Genomic DNA, 17,141 nt, shown 5'->3' with positions numbered 1-17,141 from the left:
ATTTTACCTTTGAAGGTATAGAAAGAGATTTTTCGAATGTTCTGCTAATTTGAAGAATGCGTAGTGTTTGGACGTATTTTCCACAGATGGCGGTAGTATCGTTCATAAATTTCGGATAAGTTTCCTTGCTATCAGAACGTATTCACCGTGTTCTGTTTACAGTACTGCGGTCGCGTCCATCATCATCACTACGTACTAGGTACGCTCGTTTCCCTGCTCCTACCGTTCAGTATTATTATGTCTCGCACGATTCGTTGGTGATGTCCAAAGGCGTGGTGCATTCGCGTATTTTCGAAAGCTACTTCGCGTGACGATTGATCTCGGAAGTGGCGGTCGACCAACGATACGCAACAATGATTCCGTGTTACGCGACGATCTATGTTCTTTCAGTGGCCGTATTCAGTGTCAATGCTTTTCATGCAAAAGATCCGTTGGCGCATCACGGAAGATGTGAACCGATCACGATCAACCTATGCATGAATATTCCGTACAATGAAACGATTATGCCAAATCTGATGAACCATCAAAAGCAAGAAGAAGCTGGCCAAGAAGTTCATCAATTTGCACCCTTGGTCAAGATGAAGTGCAGCCCTGATCTTCGTTTCTTCTTGTGCACGGTGTACGCGCCTGTATGCACTATCATTGACAGAGCAATACCTCCGTGTAGATCGCTATGCGAGAGTGCTCGAGCAGGGTGTGAACGATTGATGAACAGTTTCGGCTTCGCGTGGCCGGACAATCTCGATTGTTCTAAGTTACCTGAAAACGGCGGTCCTGAATTATGCGTGGGTCACAACGAGACCACACCGCCTGAACCCTCTCCACCGGTTTATACGCCACCGCTCATGCCTGTACCCGAATTTCAACCGTCCTGGACCGGAGGACCAAAACCGTACGGTAGCGGATTTATGCTCGGTGCCAGAGATTTTGGTTTTGTTTGTCCAATGCAGTTCAAGGTCCCGCATGAACTTGGTTACTCGCTGAAGGTCGGCGACAAAGTTGAGCTTAATTGCGGCGCTCCTTGTGATGGAATGTTTTTCACCGAAAGGGAACGACGATTTTCAAGGATCTGGGTTGGCACTTGGGCCTCCATTTGTGCAGCTTCTTGTTTTTTCACTTTCTTGACGTTTCTTATTGACACAGATAGGTTCAGGTAATTGTATTTGTATTTATTTATAATAGATTATTTAATTATCATTAAATAATTAGTTATTAGTTAGTCATTAGTTAAAAGCACAGTCTTTTAATTACATGGCTGTTTGTATTATATGGTATGTCTTTATGAGATATACATTATAGTAAATTTTATCACAATACAAAAAGTATAAAATTCTCATACTAATATGATATGCACATGTATAACTTTCCTTGAATATAGTATATAAAATATATAATAATGTTATATTATATTATGCACATTACATTTATGTGTAGGTATCCCGAAAGGCCAATCATTTTTTTGTCAGTATGTTACCTTATGGTAGCATTGGCATATGTGATTGGTTGGGCAGCTGGCAATTCCATTGCCTGCAGAGAGCCTTTTCCACCTCCTTTAGATATGAGAATTCAAATGGCATCAACAATATCCCAAGGTACCAAGCATGAATTGTGTACAGTACTTTTCATGGTGCTTTACTTTTTTGGGATGGCATCCAGTATCTGGTGGGTCATCTTAACATTGACATGGTTCCTAGCTGCTGGGTTAAAATGGGGCCACGAAGCAATAGAAGCTAATTCACAGTATTTTCATTTAGCAGCTTGGGCTGCTCCAGCAATAAAAACAGTTACTATCCTTGCATTGGGAAAGGTAGAAGGTAAATAATCTAAAACACAAGAAGAAATTATTTTTAATATAATTCATGTACTTATTATGAATGCATTACTTTATATTTATAGGAGATATATTGTCTGGTGTTTGTTATGTGGGCCTCTGGAATGTTGAGGCTCTACGCGGGTTTGTTTTGGCACCATTATGCGTTTATCTAATTCTCGGAACTGCCTTCTTATTGGCTGGATTTGTTTCTCTTTTCCGTATACGCACTGTTATGAAGCACGATGGTACAAAGACTGACAAACTAGAAAAATTAATGATACGTATTGGCATATTTTCTGTGTTATACATAGTTCCTGCATTGATTGTCATTGCTTGCTTATTTTATGAGCAAGCATATTTTGATCAGTGGATGTTGACTTGGAACATGGAGATGTGTTCAAGGCCTGGACCACAATCTTTATATTCGATGCCATGTCCAGTTGGAGAGCGTACCCGCGATGTCGGAAGGCGGCCAGAATTTGAGGTTTTCATGATAAAATATTTAATGGCTATGATTGTTGGTATAACAAGTAGCTTTTGGGTGTGGTCAAGTAAAACATTGACTAGTTGGCGACAATTTTTCAATCACATACAAGGACGTCGTGCTGAGGCATACGTTTAAAGACTTGACTAGTTTTATGCAACAAAAATGGAAAAATTTTGCCTTTCTAATTGAATATCACGCTCAAATAATACATAATCAAATTAAAGTGGAAAAATATACATTTTGTTGCATCTGAAATTATTCAATTTATATAATGTAATGTTACTAAATTTGATTTAGTAGGAAGAGATCCGAATGATGCATTCGATGAAATATGCATTTTTATATTATTTTTGTATCTTATCAGTGCATTATAAAGAGTAACAAGAATTATACAAATGTACTGTGCCAAAATATTTTTTTATCGAGATGATTGTATGCTTCTTTAAGATATTTGTGAATCTTTCTATTGTATTTTTATGAGAGTTGCGTAAGATCTGTATAAAATGTTAGAACTAATCATTGCTTAGTTTACAAGTATTATTAGATGATTTTTGCATCATATTTTAAGTAATAAATTCTTCCTGTTTGCATTAATAGAACTCATAATTCATCACAACACAATAGCTCATCATTTAAATCGTTTATAAATGCTCTGAAGAAAATGTGTTCAATGTTTATAAGTGCACTGTTCTAATATGCATAAAAAACAATAGGTACTATTATGTGTCATTGTAGCTTCAAACCTCCCTTTTTAGGTTTGATCAATAAATTGAGAACAATTACGCTTACTAAACTCGCGAACAACTTTTATACTTTAAAGAAACAGTTTGAGAAATATTTTACAATATTTAATTAAGACCTACGAAATATTCAAAATTTTTCTACTCTTAACATTGAGCAATTTTATTAATGATCTTCTTAGGTTTCTTTTTTGTTATTGCATTTAAAAAAAGTTTGCCATTGTAGAAAACAATTGAGGCAAGCATAACTTTGAAATATATAAAATTACATAAATTGTAAGATGTGTATTACTCTAGGTTAACTGCATTGTATATATACTTATACACGTTAATTTTACTATGTACTATAATATATTTTTCAGAAGTTATGTACATAAACATGTTTGCCAAGTGATTGGCATTTTCGTATGTTTCCTATGCATAATCAAATCTCGAAGGGTTCGATAACTGCGAGCCGAATAGAAAAAACGCAGTAAAGATTTGCGTATCGAACGCAATCATTGTTCCAATATAACTGATCAATTCGTCCATTGAAACTGCCGAGCTTTTGTGTATGTCATGTATTTACGGCGATTAATAAAAGAAAAACTTATTAGTAAAAATATTGTAACTACAACTGCCGTACTTATAGTAGATGCGCAAAGTATCATATATGAAATATACGTGACGTTGTGTAAAGTAATTACAACTATTATATTCTTTATATAATAAACCTGAATATATATACATAAAAACAAATGGTTTATATGTGTATGTTAGTTTATTTAATCAATTTGGTTTATAAATATTTAATTACAAAATATACACATGTGCAAATCATACAGTATCAAGCAAATAATTATTATAATCAATCACTGAATATTATTGCTGTGTTTTTTTTGCTATATTTTTTGGAGGTTTAAGAAGTCCTATTCTTCTTAAATGCTTTATAAGAAATGGTGTTACACCTGCCGTTATTGGAAACCGAATAGGTGCCATGAGTTTATGAAAACCATACGCAACCAAGAAAGTTGAAGTATTACCAATGACATTATTTATTTGCTCATCTTCTACGTTGAATATAAAGTGAATGATAGGTTTTAAATCTATACCTCTGAAATCAATATTTCTATAATCAATGCATGAAATTATTTTAAATACGAGTAATATATAAATTCTATTTTTTCAATATTTATTTCTCGAATAATCTTAATGCTTATGTTTTATTAGGAGAGAAACCAAATAATATTCTGTAGAATTAAAACTTTTAAAAGCGTCAACGCAAAAGAAGCTTATATGTAAAAAAAAGTGGATTATGCAAAAACGAACCTAACTACGGCTACATAACAAGCACAGAGAGATACCAGAGAAAGTGCTACATGAAATATGACAACAGTAATCCCATAATCCTTTGCTACTATTTTAAATCTTTCTTTCCTGGATAAAGGCGGAGTAGGTGTAACCACCTGCTGTTTTCTATCATTCAATAAATTATTTGGCGGTTGAGATGCTTTCGTCGAATATCCCATATTGTAGATGTATTTTGGTTTAAACAGTGAATTTTCTGTGACACAGCTTGTTAGACCTGAGTAATAGATTACAATTTCTACACTATTTTCCTCGTCAATAAGAATTTTATAATAATTATTGATAAAAGCTTACTACTAAAATACATTTTGTAAAAAATATTTCCTTTTTATGTAATTCCTACACCACATGCAGAAGTTTTGATTTAAACCACCAATATTCTAATAAAAAATATTATGGAAAATCATTGAGAAAATTTGTCTTCATAGTATTCTTACTAACTGATTTTATTCAGTTTTAGTTGAGGTAAACGAATGCTTCGATAATGAGATTTCTGCATATCCTCGGCGATGTATTTTCCGTCTCTAGCCCATTGACCGCCTGGCATGTTCAAATGCGTTGATTTTCCATTCGAGCAAAATGGTTTCGGGACGTTGCTTTGCATCGATCCATTCAAACTAACTGCTCCAAAACAATCGTACGAATCTACATGTGTATCACTGGAGTTTTCCAAACCATTTGAACGCTCTGTTGGTTTTGATAATTGTTGCGAAAAAAATGATCTACAATCACTCTTGCCATATAACAGTACCGGTGCAGCGATGTCTCGTGCCCTTTCAGGTGTAAATCGCCCGGTCTCATTAGCAAATATTTCGGAGACGTTTGTAGGAAGCGATAGAGTAGGAGTATCGGGATACTGACGGACACTTGTAAAGTGAAGATTTTTCATGCGATTTTGATGAACGGCTGCATACCGGATACACTGTATTTTGCCTAACGATGTATTTGCTGAAAAAATTGTCATCAAAAGAAATCAGATAAGAAATGACAGTGTAATGAAAAAAAAGAAGTAAAAAAAATTGTAAGAAATCTGACAAGTAGTTAAAATATTGTTTTTTATCATTTTTATCGTTATATATATTAAACTGTTTTCACGCAACGAACTTCAGTTCGTTGTTAATTATTATGCAACTGATACAATGGAACAGTCATTGTGAAAATGTTTATCATTGTTATTGTTCCTGATGAAATGTATGGTTGCAGCATAATATAATTACAGCAATAATGTAACATATATACGTATAATTTAATACAGGTAACAATATTTTTCTATTAACATAATCGATATTAGTTGTTTATTTAATTAATTTAAATGTATAAGATATAATATAGAGACATCGGTTTCAATCTGCCATTTCATAATAATACGAAATGTTATGAGAGCATTATTTAATTTAATCGATTTCAATTTTTAGAGATAATAGTAACAGACATAAACTCGTACATAAAAGTAAATTATAAACTTCATACCTGTATGCGAAACCTGTGATAAACTTGTCGATAAATAGGAGTTACTGATACGGGATAATGCCATCTTAAAACCTTTAGAGCACTTGTAAGCAGTGGTTCTGTTAATATATCACATAACACTATTTTATATACACATAGAAAGTAATGTATAAATATATGCCTGTTGAAATATATAAAAGATAATCTTACAATGCAATCTCGATGGAACTGCTTAACCTAAGGATAATTCAGCGTTTATATTTCTCTAGCTCTGCAGTATAACACACATTTATAGATTTCTCGAATATTCATTGGTTTCTTAAGAAAATTCAATAATGCAAAAACGTCATACAAACCGGTTAATACTTTCTCTCTCTATATATATATAATAACACTGAGAGGCACGTTATAAACTATTGATGCATATACGGACTAATAGCCATTTTTGCTAGTTATTACTCCTACTTTACTCCTGCGTACATAGCACACCGCACGCCCTCTGTCATTCGTATGTGTGTTTAGAACCAGAGTTGGTATTGACATTGACAGGTATTGATTATCAGGTGTTATCAGTAATGTTGATAAAAGTTGACAATGATTGAAAGTAAACAAAAAAAGTATCGTCGTGTTTAAGTTTTATTGATAACCGAAAACAATTTTCGGTATCAATACTAATTACCAGTAATCAGAAGAACCTTGATCATTTGTCATCATTATTTATTCGTAATTAAAATCATGTGAACTAAACTATTAATTCTTACACTACAACATTTAACATTTTTATAACTATTATGATATTCGGTTTTTGTTATGAGCAACGTACATAATAGGCTATCACCATCATCACCATTGACCAACGACAGGAGAATAATATACAAAATATACATAGAACAGATTTACCACCTTATGGAACTTTGTATCGCATGTTCTGAAATACCGATCGTACAATATATTTGAGATTTCATTGTGCCATCTACGATTTAGAGCGGTGAGTATTGGAATTATCATTGTAATATTATTTTATGCTGAAACGATAAAGTTGGGAATGCCATTAGAATGACAAGAGAACTTTAGAGTTTCTAAAATTATGGCACAAAAATACTTTGAATGATATATAGTGATCAGTGGATAGTTCGCAAATGGTCGTTGATAAGAAAGATTACAAAATAAATAGATGGAGTTTATATAAATAGACTTCTTAGAGATACTAAATACAATTTCTAAATTCACTAGCTCCAAGTTATGATCTTCAAGGTCCCTACTTCAATGTATCGGTATGAAATCCAATCGGATGTACCGTAAAGTCTTGTCCGGACGTGGTATTTATCTCGCCTGTATCACAGTTAAATATCCTGATTTGCTACATTTGGAGAAGTAATAAGATTCTTGGAAGCAATCAATATTTTGGTGATTAGTATCAATATTGAAGTTTATGTACATATTTATGTATATTGTTAAAATGTGTTTAAACAAAGACGCTAATGACACGTTTTAATGTTTCGGTCGTTTATGCTTGTACATTAATTATCGTCGTTCCCTCGAACTAGTCTTAAGGAATGTTACACGTTTGAAAAATGTATAATGTTTGCATTTGTCTTGCATTCATCATAGAAACTTGATTTTGTATACATATTCTAATATGGGTGTGTGCATTCTGGACGCGTAGGAGCTTGATCTCAAATGAATAAAATCACTCCTAATGTGCATATGATGTAAAAAGACTAAATAACGTAGCGACGTGTTACAAAACTAACTTCTATGGAATTTTACTTCTAGTACAAGAAAACGTTCCACTCGTACTATTATTTCCATAGTTCTTGTTGAACTACGTCCTTGTGAAATTTGTTGCGAGGACTGAAACGCTTCAGCTTTTACATTTAACACTGCCGCAAAGTTAAGAGCGCCGTTGATCGTAACTTTCGATTCCGATAAAACGACTTGCTTTGCGCAACAATACATCGTACTTTAATAATGTGCCTCATTTATCGTTATAATCGCATTATCGACATTCCATTAGTCTGACGTTAATTAGATTTCACCTTGATGCTGTTTTCGTGACATTTATCAAGCTACAAAATAGGAAAGTTACGATCGTTCGTTTACGCGGGAACTCTACGAACGACGTTTTACCATGCGACATCGCTGCGATAATATGTCTTTGCAGTTGCTAATAGGAAAACAAAGAGAGAAATATGGTCGTAGCAGGATCGCACGGTAAAATGTCGCTCGTGTGCATTCAGTCTTACTTTGCATACTGAAGTTTCGCGAAATGAATCATCGATGGATTTGTCATCTTTTGCGGAAATCAATCTCCTAAAGGCTAATTTGCTTACGTTTTAGCGTGTTATTACATTTAGTCGTTACGACGTACGAGAAAGCTTTTTACGTTAACGTCAACGGTTGGATGTTTAAGGAATTTTGAAATGAGAAATGAAATCATGAAATTAGAAACTACGTCTTTTAATCCAATTAGAAAAATACTATATTTACAGTAATTCGATACTCGGATAGAAGTAACATAAAAATCGTTCGATTTGCACGTGAAACGTGGATAGAAAAGTGCGACCTGGCCTGGCTCCGAATGGAACTTCGAAACGGATTGCAAAGATATCACAGTTGCACACAGAGCAAAAGCATTCTCTTCGGCGTGGCTCTTTTTCACATTACGCCAAACTTGACAAGCTACGGAAATCTGCGTTATTTCCTTTCGTTTCGTTTACATTTCGTATGTAGTTCGTTTCCCTTCGTTTCGAGTTTCGTCCGGTCGCTAACGGGTTACGCGTTGGACATAGAATGATTTTTCTCCGACATCTTAACAGGCCTTGGATGGAAGAAAGACAGGCAAAAGCAGACTAAACAAAGAAGGTGAGCGAGTTAGAAAATAGTGACATACGTATGTAGCGTTGCATTCGATTTCCGTACTCACTTACCGAGTAATAAACAGCCTATTCCCATGAACCCGACCAAACACTCCACGTCCAATAACGCGGAGAAAATAAAATTTCCCAAAACAGCTGCTATGTTCCCAACGGTGACGAGCACGTTCAAACTGGTGGACCTGGATTAGAAAACGGCTGGTTACTCGCGATCGAACGTCGCGAACCGTGGTATGTATTTAAGCGTTCGGGCGAACATAAGTTTCGCGACAATAGACGAAAAGAGAAACGAATCGCGTTATAACGAAGGTATACACGTTCGTCTGGTTATTTGCGACACAAGCATTACCTTAATGGAATAGGAATAACGTCGATGTTCATGGCGGTAACGATATTACCCGTTATCCTTGTCGTCACGATTATAGCGGCTGCCAGTGTCAGCATATAGGGAGTTGATTGCGCCCAGTTTATTCCAAAACTGCTTATCACCGATATAAAGAAAGCGGCAACTACAACAGGAGCGATTGGTCATCCGACGAGCGCGGGGTCCTCATGTATCGCGGAAATTTGCGACACCTGAGTAAGACTATAGTTACGGTGGATGAGTTCTGACGAATACGTTAAAACAATCGGACGTATATAAATTGTTGCGAATATATGATGTTCGTTGTCAGATGTCTCATTCGTTATTATCATACATTTGTAACCATAGCTTAACGAGTAGTCGATCGTTAGCGAAAAAACGGTTCTTACGCATTATTATTTTCTTCCTAAACTTTGAAGTGTATACCATGCCAGCGAGGAACGAAAACACGACTGCCGAGACTGCGATGATGGAGGAATTTTGGTATACCACCGCTTTGATTTTCCACTGAAAAGTAAATGCGAGAGAAAGAGAATTAAGTAGAATTTCTGATTATTCCAATGTTGGGAAACGATCGCGGGTTAACAAGCGTTGGCCACGCACTTCCTCACCGTTATGCAGATGTTGTTGAAATCTGGGTAGTCCAAGTAATCTCTGGCTGGAACCGACATTCGACGATCCAACATTTCGCGTATGGTCGGCGCTCGGTCCTCGGTCCACCTCTCGTAGTCGAAATTATTCAGAATGGTGAAGAGATGCGGCACCCAAAGTCTCATCGTGTTAAATCTGCGCTTAATGGACGGTCGGATCAGGGTTTCGCAGCGCAACATTCATTTTCGAACCGAAGAACTTACCCCAGCATGCTACCGAATTGGAGAAAATTTAGAAACATAAAGACTCGCAGATACGGAGAAGAGAATAAAAGTTTTGTGTTGTAATAGGCGAGTCGTATTTTTTCGGAATTCGTTTTAAACACGGAGCCCTGCGACGATGGCCATACGAGTAGCGTTTTAATCTGAAAGGGAAAACAGGAAACAACGATGCAAGCAATGGTTAGGATTCTAGAGTAAATTATCATCCAGGTATTCGAACTGTATCTTTGCATTGCGTCTTATAACCATAGAGTCCTCTAAAATTTTTATGATTTTTTATGATTATGATTTTTATGATGAAACAAATTATTCCATATTTGAAACTTCGAAAAGGATAGACGATATTCATCGAAGAAAGGGGAAACGGTCCGCTTGTGAGACGCAGCATACTACTTAGCAAAATAAAGCAAGTAACGTAAAAATATACGTCATAGTACGAGAGATGACGTGTCTCGAGTACGTATCCGAATTCTTGCGACGCGATTAGGTAAAATGGGAAGGATTCGAAAGATTTGAATCTCACCGGAAATGTGTCGGCTGGCTTCCTTCTGTTAACGGAGTACATTCTTTTAAGCAGCATCAGAGCTTCGTCGAGTTTACCGTTCTCTACGAGGAACTTGGGACTCTGAGGCAGCATGCTAGCTGTTACGAGACCGAGAACTGGTACAATCGAACAGACCAACAAGTAAATCCGCCAAGCGGTGTATCGTTGATTGAACACGTTGATGGTCAACGGCAGAGGAGTGATCAGAAAAGCGAGGACTGAAAAGAAACGGTCGTTTGATCGATGACAGGACCGAGATGGGACGAGAGAAGCAGGAAATCCGAAGCAGGTAGTACACGCATGGCTTACCTGCTGGGATAATGATCGCTACGTTTATAGCGAGGTTTCCCCATCTGGTGAAACTGGCCTTGTAGCTTGGGGAGTGAAATTCAGAAAGATACGTGGCAACCATCGAGAACGGTCCTCCCGCGCTGAAATTCGTACTCTTCGAGTGAATGTACCGAAGCGACGTGCCACACGTGTGTCACGGCACACGTGTCGGGTATCGGATATCACAGGATTGTAGAACTGACCAGGGATGATACTCACAGAACACCGTTGAAGAACTTGATGACCAGAAACCCGTAGTAAGAATCGATAGCGCTAGCGAGTAAGTTTAGAATGCAATCCACTAGGAGGCCGAAGATGAACAAATTTCTCATTCCGACATGCGGTGTTAAGTGGTCCCAGAGGAAACTGGTCAACGCCATACCTGTGTGCGTTCGAGATCACATGAATCATGGTATAATAGTATCATGGCAAGTGGCTCTCGACGAGATCGAGATTACCTAGGAACGGGAACCCGCAAAGAACACCTTTGTCAAAGAAAGTGAGCCTGAGATCGCACTCGGCGGAAGCTATGATGAAGGCGGTCGTGGTGGTATCGAAGATGCCGGTCCACGCGACCGGCAGAGCCGCGAGAAACAGCATCACGTTGAACATACCATAGCCTGTGAACGAGAGGGAAGGAAAGGTACACATACGAGAGTAAAAGGCATTTTGAGCCGCGAATCTGTCGCGACCATCAGCACGAGTCCTCTAACCTGTTGCCGATATAGCTTTGTCGACGTCCCCTGTTTCATCCGTGTCATCGGTTCTCACTGAAAATCACGAGAAGCTTGTCGGAAGAGCGAACACGCAGAGCAACGCGTTGCGCAACACCAAAAACCGAATTGTATAAACCGAATCCCGTCAAAATCCTTACCGGTTATCGTCGATATTTTTCCATTGCTTCCACTATTCGTCACCATTTTTTCAATCTTACTGCGCGTCCAAGGCGAAAAAGGCGGAAGGTCGTGGCGACTCGGGATCCGAGAACCGAGAATCGAGCAAACCGAATCTCGCCGAATTAGACGAATCGAAAACCACCAATCCAAATTTTACGCTCGATCGTCGCGTTTATGGATTTATCGTCGAATCGAACAACTTCCAGCCAGGTGTGTAAACGTTTGCGCGAATATCACGAAAGCCAACGAACTCTGTGCGACGACTCTCCTCCGATAGAATCCACAGCACTCTGAACTAGTAAGCGCTTCGTTTACTGGCGAGCATCCCGTTCGCAACGGTGTAACTTGCCAATTAAAACGGGTCAAACGATTCAATTGTTATGGTTCGCTCTCTCGGTCGACGAGTCCTCGTTTAGCGTCGCGTTAAATCGTCCTCCGATATCGCCGATAGACCATAACGATATCCACGATGATAATGATGACCGTACTGCAGCAGCAGCGACGGCTGTTTGACGGTAGAGGCGGCGGCAGCGGTAATGCTTACGAGATTAACTGACGAATTCGCGTCGCGGATTTTTGCACAAAACCTAAGTTTAGCTGTGATCGTACTACGCTAGACGTAAGTAAGAACAAGCATCGTCGGTAAGGAATGGGAGGGCGCCGCACTCGGGACGAGCGTTCCTCCCAATTTGAATCGATCGAAAACGACCTTCGACCCTTCGATCCGATGATATTCCGCGATAAGATAACCGCACGTGCCAGTAACAACTTATTCTCTAAATATACGACGGCATGCTTCCAACGTTATCAAGTAAGAAGATACCATTTCCTGAAAAAAAATCTAACACGAAGAAAACGCGTGTCGTCGGAATCGGTGAAAACAGAACTAGTTCGCTCGATCGAATCTTGATTCTTCCGACCAATCGATCGATCGTCGAGTCGCGAGAAAAAGAACGCCGAACAAGTTCTCTCGCCTTGCTCTCCCACAATCGACTCGATTCTCGAGATTATTCCGATTACCATTGCAAATGCACGCCAGTCGTTTCGAATATACGTTCTACGTCTACCTTGCGATCTATCGTCAAGTTATGATTTTCTCGCTAGATGCGAAAATCTCGTAAAAGAATTGGCAACGACGGATCGCTTGGCTCGATCGAGAGGGTTGCTCGTTTGTCTGTTTAAACACCGTGATTCTTATATTCGGATAGTTTGTTCGCTAGCTCAATAGCGACGCGTACATCGTTGACGCGATTTGGTCGCGTCTGCGTTGCGCAAAGTTTTGCCAGAGACCTCGAATTTATATGCCGGCGCATCACGTGAGAATTCTTCGTACGCAATCGTGATTGCCGAAATTATTCCCGATGCGAGATATTCACAGTTGTGCTATAGCATAAGCGCGCTATCTGTTGCGCGTTGCGAGCTGCGTCTCGTACGTATCGTAACCGACAAAGCTGTTCTCCCACTTTACGAGACAGTCTTCACGGTCGCGTGACAGGCTTGTGATCAAAGCGCGTCATAATTGCCGTTGAAACCTCGCAGCGCGTGATCGATCCGCGTTAACGCGTATAGAACGTATCGAAAAATGGTTCTCGCGATGCTACAGAGCCAGCGAGTTGACCGAATTGGTCGATCGATCTTTTCGGACGAGAAGCCAAGGATTTCCATCGTGTTCCTAGAACGAGTTAAAACGTGGCCGTACACTCGAACCAACTAACTATACATACGTATATTCGAGGCGCTTGCTTCTCGGTATACGCAAATACGAAATCTTCGAGGTTCCCTGGTGTCGCGTCCAAAGCTAATGGCACAAAGATAATCCCTTTGGGTAACCCTCTTGGTTCTCGTCTGCTCGTCCCGTTAGTTTCGAAGGTCTTCAAAGCACTAGGTAATTCGCTCCCTCGTTTCCTCCTTGACGAACTCTATGATTCCCGAGATTACGCGCGTTTCTTTCTCCTTTCGATATATCGCGGTTTCCTTGTCCCTTCATTCTCGCGAAATTAACATCCACGAGAGGAGAAAGAAAATCGTGGTTGTGCGCGGCCGTAGCTACGTGCAGGCAGAGTAACGTTATTTATTCGGTCCACGTACACTCTTAAAGATAAGGACGCCTAAGCAATAATACCAACAATGGTAACCGACTCCTCGCGGAACGATCGTGTTTCCCTCCCGTTTCCTTCCCATTTTGCGAAAATTTATATCGCTCGGGATCAGTTCTCGCTCTCATCTTATTATACTCGTACGCCAGTGTACACGCACTTGGTCGAAAGTTTTCTTCTTTAACATGGATGGCGTTCGAGTTGGGAATTTTTTGAAACGACCGTTCTGTTAGATTGACGATTCTCTTTGATACAACGAAGAGAAATGTCAACGTTCGAGAGTTTACGATTCGATTTTTACTAGTCCGTCAAAGCAAAACGCTATGGAGCAACGCTCGAAATTCGCGTTTCCAATGTCTGTCTTTCGATTCGTGTTTGCAACACGGATCGCTAGGCAAAGTTCCACGACTACTTTTGGTCTTTCCTTATTTTTTCGTCTGGTTTGTCGGTAAAAGCTTTCTCGCTCTTAATGCAATTCAAAATTGGACCATGCCACAGGAGGGTGAGAAGTTGAAGTATCGTTCAAGAATATTTCAGAGACGAGATCGCGATAAAAAGGGCGGGAAGAGCGGAGCTTTCTCGTCGCTTTGTTTCCCGCCGGCAGCGTTAATTAAATTACGCCGAGAAAAAAGAAGTGAAGAAAAAAGAAAGAGTAGAGAAGAGAGCAAAGTTTAAAACTGGCGTTTGCCTAACCTCGTCCAAACTCGAACATCGCCTCTTCGTTTCGAGATCTCGAGGCAGTTTTTTCAGCCACTAACGAAAATTCCGCATCGATGGCTGTTATCCAGCGAACATATCGGTCACGTGGTATGTAAACTCGACGTCACGGATAAACCCTAAATGCATCCACATTTGCCGTTGGTTCTGCGAAGATCGTTGTTCAAGAATCGTTGGACTCGTACGTGTCTTTCAAACCGCGCTGCTCTTGAACGCGCTACCTGCCGTTTGCATATTTTACGAACCAACCGGATGGTTTCTGTATCTTTCCCTTCCTTCCTATTTTCGACGGCTTTCGCGTTATTTTCTTTCTTATTATTTTTTATCGGCGATACAGTCGATTTTGGCGAATTAGTCGGAAATGTACGGAAAGTTTAAAACCATGTTTCTGAAATATCTTTGATATTCGAATAAAAAAGCGAATAAAAGGTAGCAGATTGATCGTATTCTAAATATATTTATTCTAATACCGAATCTTATAATTACACGAACCTACAGTTAAGAGAACTTTGTGGAAAATCGACACGGAATTTGGCACGAAGTGTATTCGATTGGAAAGAAATTTGAAAAAGAACGCCAAAATATTTCGTAGAGGTATTATTGTTACATCCGGTGACTCTTTACGGTCGAAGCGGCCACTAACTGTGCACATAGAATTAAGCGGACCGCAATAATCCTAAGGAACTGTCATAAAACGAAGATTTTCGATTTACTTTAAGGCCGTTAATTGGCATAAAACACCTTCGAGCCAAGAAGTTCCTTATGGTTATTGCTCCATCAGGTGAAAAAGTGGGGAAACGTGGGTTTGCCCATTTTTCACGGGATTCCACCCGCAAGCGACCAGTGGTGGTGCGACCACCACCCAGCAAGAGTTTTCCTTTGCGACAACATCGTCACCGAACTTCACTAGATCAACGACTTTAGATCGGTCGATGACTTTAGATCAGTGAATGATGACTTTAGATTAGTCTATATCTACTTTAGATCAGGCATCTCTCTAACTTACACATCCGCACCGAGCTTAAACATCTTGTTTACAAGTTGTTGGAAATACATAATATCTTTGAACTGTTAATCAAGTGTTATAATGATTCAACCACTCCCATTATCCTAAACGAAATAGGGGATTGATCAGTTTCGTGGCATCGATTGTATAATATAATCGTAACGGGAATTTACGACTACCTTTGATGCGCTTCCTATCGTTGACACGATAGAGAAACAATTATATATGTATCAGTATCGGCTTAAGCAGGGCAGATAACCACATTGTTCTTAATGACTAATTGTGGAAGATATTTTTAGCAAAATGGTGAATAGTATGTCTTTTCACCTTCGTGGTTACTGGAAGACGAACTAATCTTCGCACGCTGAGTTTACGGAAACCAAACGATGACCAGACGTAGATCGATAATTTCGTGAGAATCAGATTGACGATCTGGAAAGGAAGCGAGATCGAGATGGTGCAGACCCAGGGCAAGTAGATCGACCAGTTGCGAGCAGTTTCGTATCGTGAAGAAGGCGAAACGAGAGTTCGATAGATACCCTTTGCCGTTACGTGGGTTTAAGTTTCAGGGAATTTTGGGGCGCGCTTCGTTTTCCTACTTGCGATTAATCGTCGAGAAGTTCTGCTCTTTCGGAGATCTGGCTGCAACTCGACCGTCTCGGCTTTTCGAAAACGGCACGATAAACATTTAGATGCCGATCGTTCTAGCGATCTCGCCGATAAGTTTCACGAGTATCGGCCTTGCCTAGTTAAAATATCTAAAACCACGTGGCTCGCGGGGGATGTCGATCGATTTTGCAGATTTTACCGGAGCAGAGGGGAGTTCGATGCAGTTACGTTTCGCTCGTTTTCGATTCGTGTCACTCGGAAGAGAAACGCTTGCTATGAGAGCGAGTATTGGGAGCGGGAGTGGGTTGTGTATCGTGAGACGTTGCGAGGCGATGAGGTGAGGGTGGCACGATACAATCCGATACAATTGGAACGGTGAGAGAAAGCTAGAGAGAGAGGAGAAAGGGAGAGACTAAACTGTCGGCAGACCGTATTTATTCTTGTTGCTTGCAACACGCGGGTTACATTGTACTCTCTAGCTAACTTTCCTAACGATCTCGTGGTTCTGCTCGTGTTTTCCTTAAATACGACGAAACTCTGAGATAAGCCGAAACCAGTTAAACCTAAGCGTTTCCTTCCCTCCTTTGTTGCCGCTCGGCAGTCGTTTAATGCTTGCGAGAAAACGAAAGGGTTCAAGAAGGAGAACTGGATCTTCGCTTCTAGAAATTCGCTCGCCGAAAGGGAACGATGAATAGGACGAGAAAGGAATAGAAACGGGAATAAACAACGAGAAGGGCAGTTTGCGAACTTTTGGTTTCCTGTAAATTCTTTCGGTCTTTCTGCTTGTTGGGACAGACGCGGATTGTCTGGTGCGTGGTGTCGCAGGAAGTTTACGATTCGAGAAAATATTGATTGCGTTATCGAGATACAGCTAATGGTTATACAGTGCAGAAGTGCCAGACAACCTATGGGAGACTCGTTTCAAATTCATCGCGTCTCGCTCTGTCGCATGATCTGTAAACAATGCGATTAGAGCCGCTATCCGAGCCGAAATA

General features: G+C 39.6%; 3 protein-coding genes and 1 long non-coding RNA gene across 5 annotated transcripts; 2 read left to right on the top strand and 2 right to left on the bottom strand.

The window, feature by feature from the left end:
• The first annotated feature begins 146 nt into the window (after positions 1 to 146).
• Positions 147 to 3,434, top strand: LOC126864382 (frizzled-7-B). Its single transcript, XM_050615675.1, has 3 exons — positions 147 to 1,153; positions 1,435 to 1,814; positions 1,897 to 3,434. Exons 1-3 carry the CDS (start codon positions 354 to 356, stop codon positions 2,433 to 2,435), a joined length of 1,719 nt encoding a protein of 572 aa, XP_050471632.1. The 5' UTR covers positions 147 to 353; the 3' UTR covers positions 2,436 to 3,434.
• Positions 3,435 to 3,781: 347 nt separating this feature from the next.
• Positions 3,782 to 6,288, bottom strand: LOC126864389 (uncharacterized). Of its 2 annotated transcripts, none has more exons than XM_050615691.1 (5): positions 6,047 to 6,288; positions 5,858 to 5,976; positions 4,829 to 5,335; positions 4,349 to 4,604; positions 3,782 to 4,133 (listed from the first exon to the last, which is right to left on the bottom strand). In XM_050615691.1, the coding sequence occupies exons 2-5, from the start codon at positions 5,919 to 5,921 to the stop codon at positions 3,902 to 3,904; spliced, it is 1,059 nt and encodes a 352-aa protein (XP_050471648.1). In that variant the 5' UTR covers positions 5,922 to 5,976; positions 6,047 to 6,288; the 3' UTR covers positions 3,782 to 3,901. The 2 variants fall into 2 exon arrangements, with proteins under 2 accessions (XP_050471648.1, XP_050471647.1); XM_050615690.1 differs by having other exon boundaries at positions 5,858 to 5,955; positions 6,047 to 6,286.
• Positions 6,289 to 6,495: 207 nt separating this feature from the next.
• LOC126864402 (uncharacterized) lies at positions 6,496 to 7,331 on the top strand. Its single transcript, XR_007689163.1, has 2 exons — positions 6,496 to 6,824; positions 7,091 to 7,331. It is a non-coding gene; the product is annotated as an uncharacterized LOC126864402 (long non-coding RNA).
• Positions 7,332 to 8,280: 949 nt separating this feature from the next.
• Positions 8,281 to 12,317, bottom strand: LOC126864384 (synaptic vesicle glycoprotein 2A-like). Its single transcript, XM_050615680.1, has 12 exons — positions 11,697 to 12,317; positions 11,536 to 11,592; positions 11,281 to 11,442; positions 11,042 to 11,204; positions 10,802 to 10,923; positions 10,472 to 10,710; positions 9,931 to 10,091; positions 9,688 to 9,862; positions 9,466 to 9,583; positions 9,062 to 9,221; positions 8,767 to 8,894; positions 8,281 to 8,688 (listed from the first exon to the last, which is right to left on the bottom strand). Exons 1-12 carry the CDS (start codon positions 11,740 to 11,742, stop codon positions 8,612 to 8,614), a joined length of 1,608 nt encoding a protein of 535 aa, XP_050471637.1. The 5' UTR covers positions 11,743 to 12,317; the 3' UTR covers positions 8,281 to 8,611.
• Between the last annotated feature and the right edge of the window lie 4,824 nt (positions 12,318 to 17,141).

The sequence above is a fragment of the Bombus huntii genome, chromosome 4 (assembly GCF_024542735.1).
Source record: "Bombus huntii isolate Logan2020A chromosome 4, iyBomHunt1.1, whole genome shotgun sequence".
NCBI lineage: Eukaryota > Metazoa > Arthropoda > Insecta > Hymenoptera > Apidae > Bombus > Bombus huntii.
The sequence above is the reverse complement of the archived record's forward strand: the minus strand, read 5'-3'. Positions and strand labels throughout refer to the sequence as shown.

Coding starts and splice junctions, on each gene's coding strand:
- LOC126864382 (XM_050615675.1), top strand. CDS start 354: ATGATTCCGTGTTACGCGACGATCTATGTTCTTTCAGTGGCCGTATTC. Junction 1,154..1,434: donor ATTGACACAGATAGGTTCAG/GTAATTGTATTT, acceptor ATTTATGTGTAG/GTATCCCGAAAGGCCAATCA. Junction 1,815..1,896: donor TGCATTGGGAAAGGTAGAAG/GTAAATAATCTA, acceptor TTATATTTATAG/GAGATATATTGTCTGGTGTT.
- LOC126864389 (XM_050615691.1), bottom strand. CDS start 5,921: ATGGCATTATCCCGTATCAGTAACTCCTATTTATCGACAAGTTTATCA. Junction 5,336..5,857: donor ATCACAGGTTTCGCATACAG/GTATGAAGTTTA, acceptor CAATTTTTTCAG/CAAATACATCGTTAGGCAAA. Junction 4,134..4,348: donor TGTTATGTAGCCGTAGTTAG/GTTCGTTTTTGC, acceptor TATTGATTTCAG/AGGTATAGATTTAAAACCTA.
- LOC126864384 (XM_050615680.1), bottom strand. CDS start 11,742: ATGGTGACGAATAGTGGAAGCAATGGAAAAATATCGACGATAACCG. Junction 11,593..11,696: donor AAAAATATCGACGATAACCG/GTAAGGATTTTG, acceptor CGTGATTTTCAG/TGAGAACCGATGACACGGAT. Junction 10,711..10,801: donor AGCGATCATTATCCCAGCAG/GTAAGCCATGCG, acceptor GTTTCTTTTCAG/TCCTCGCTTTTCTGATCACT.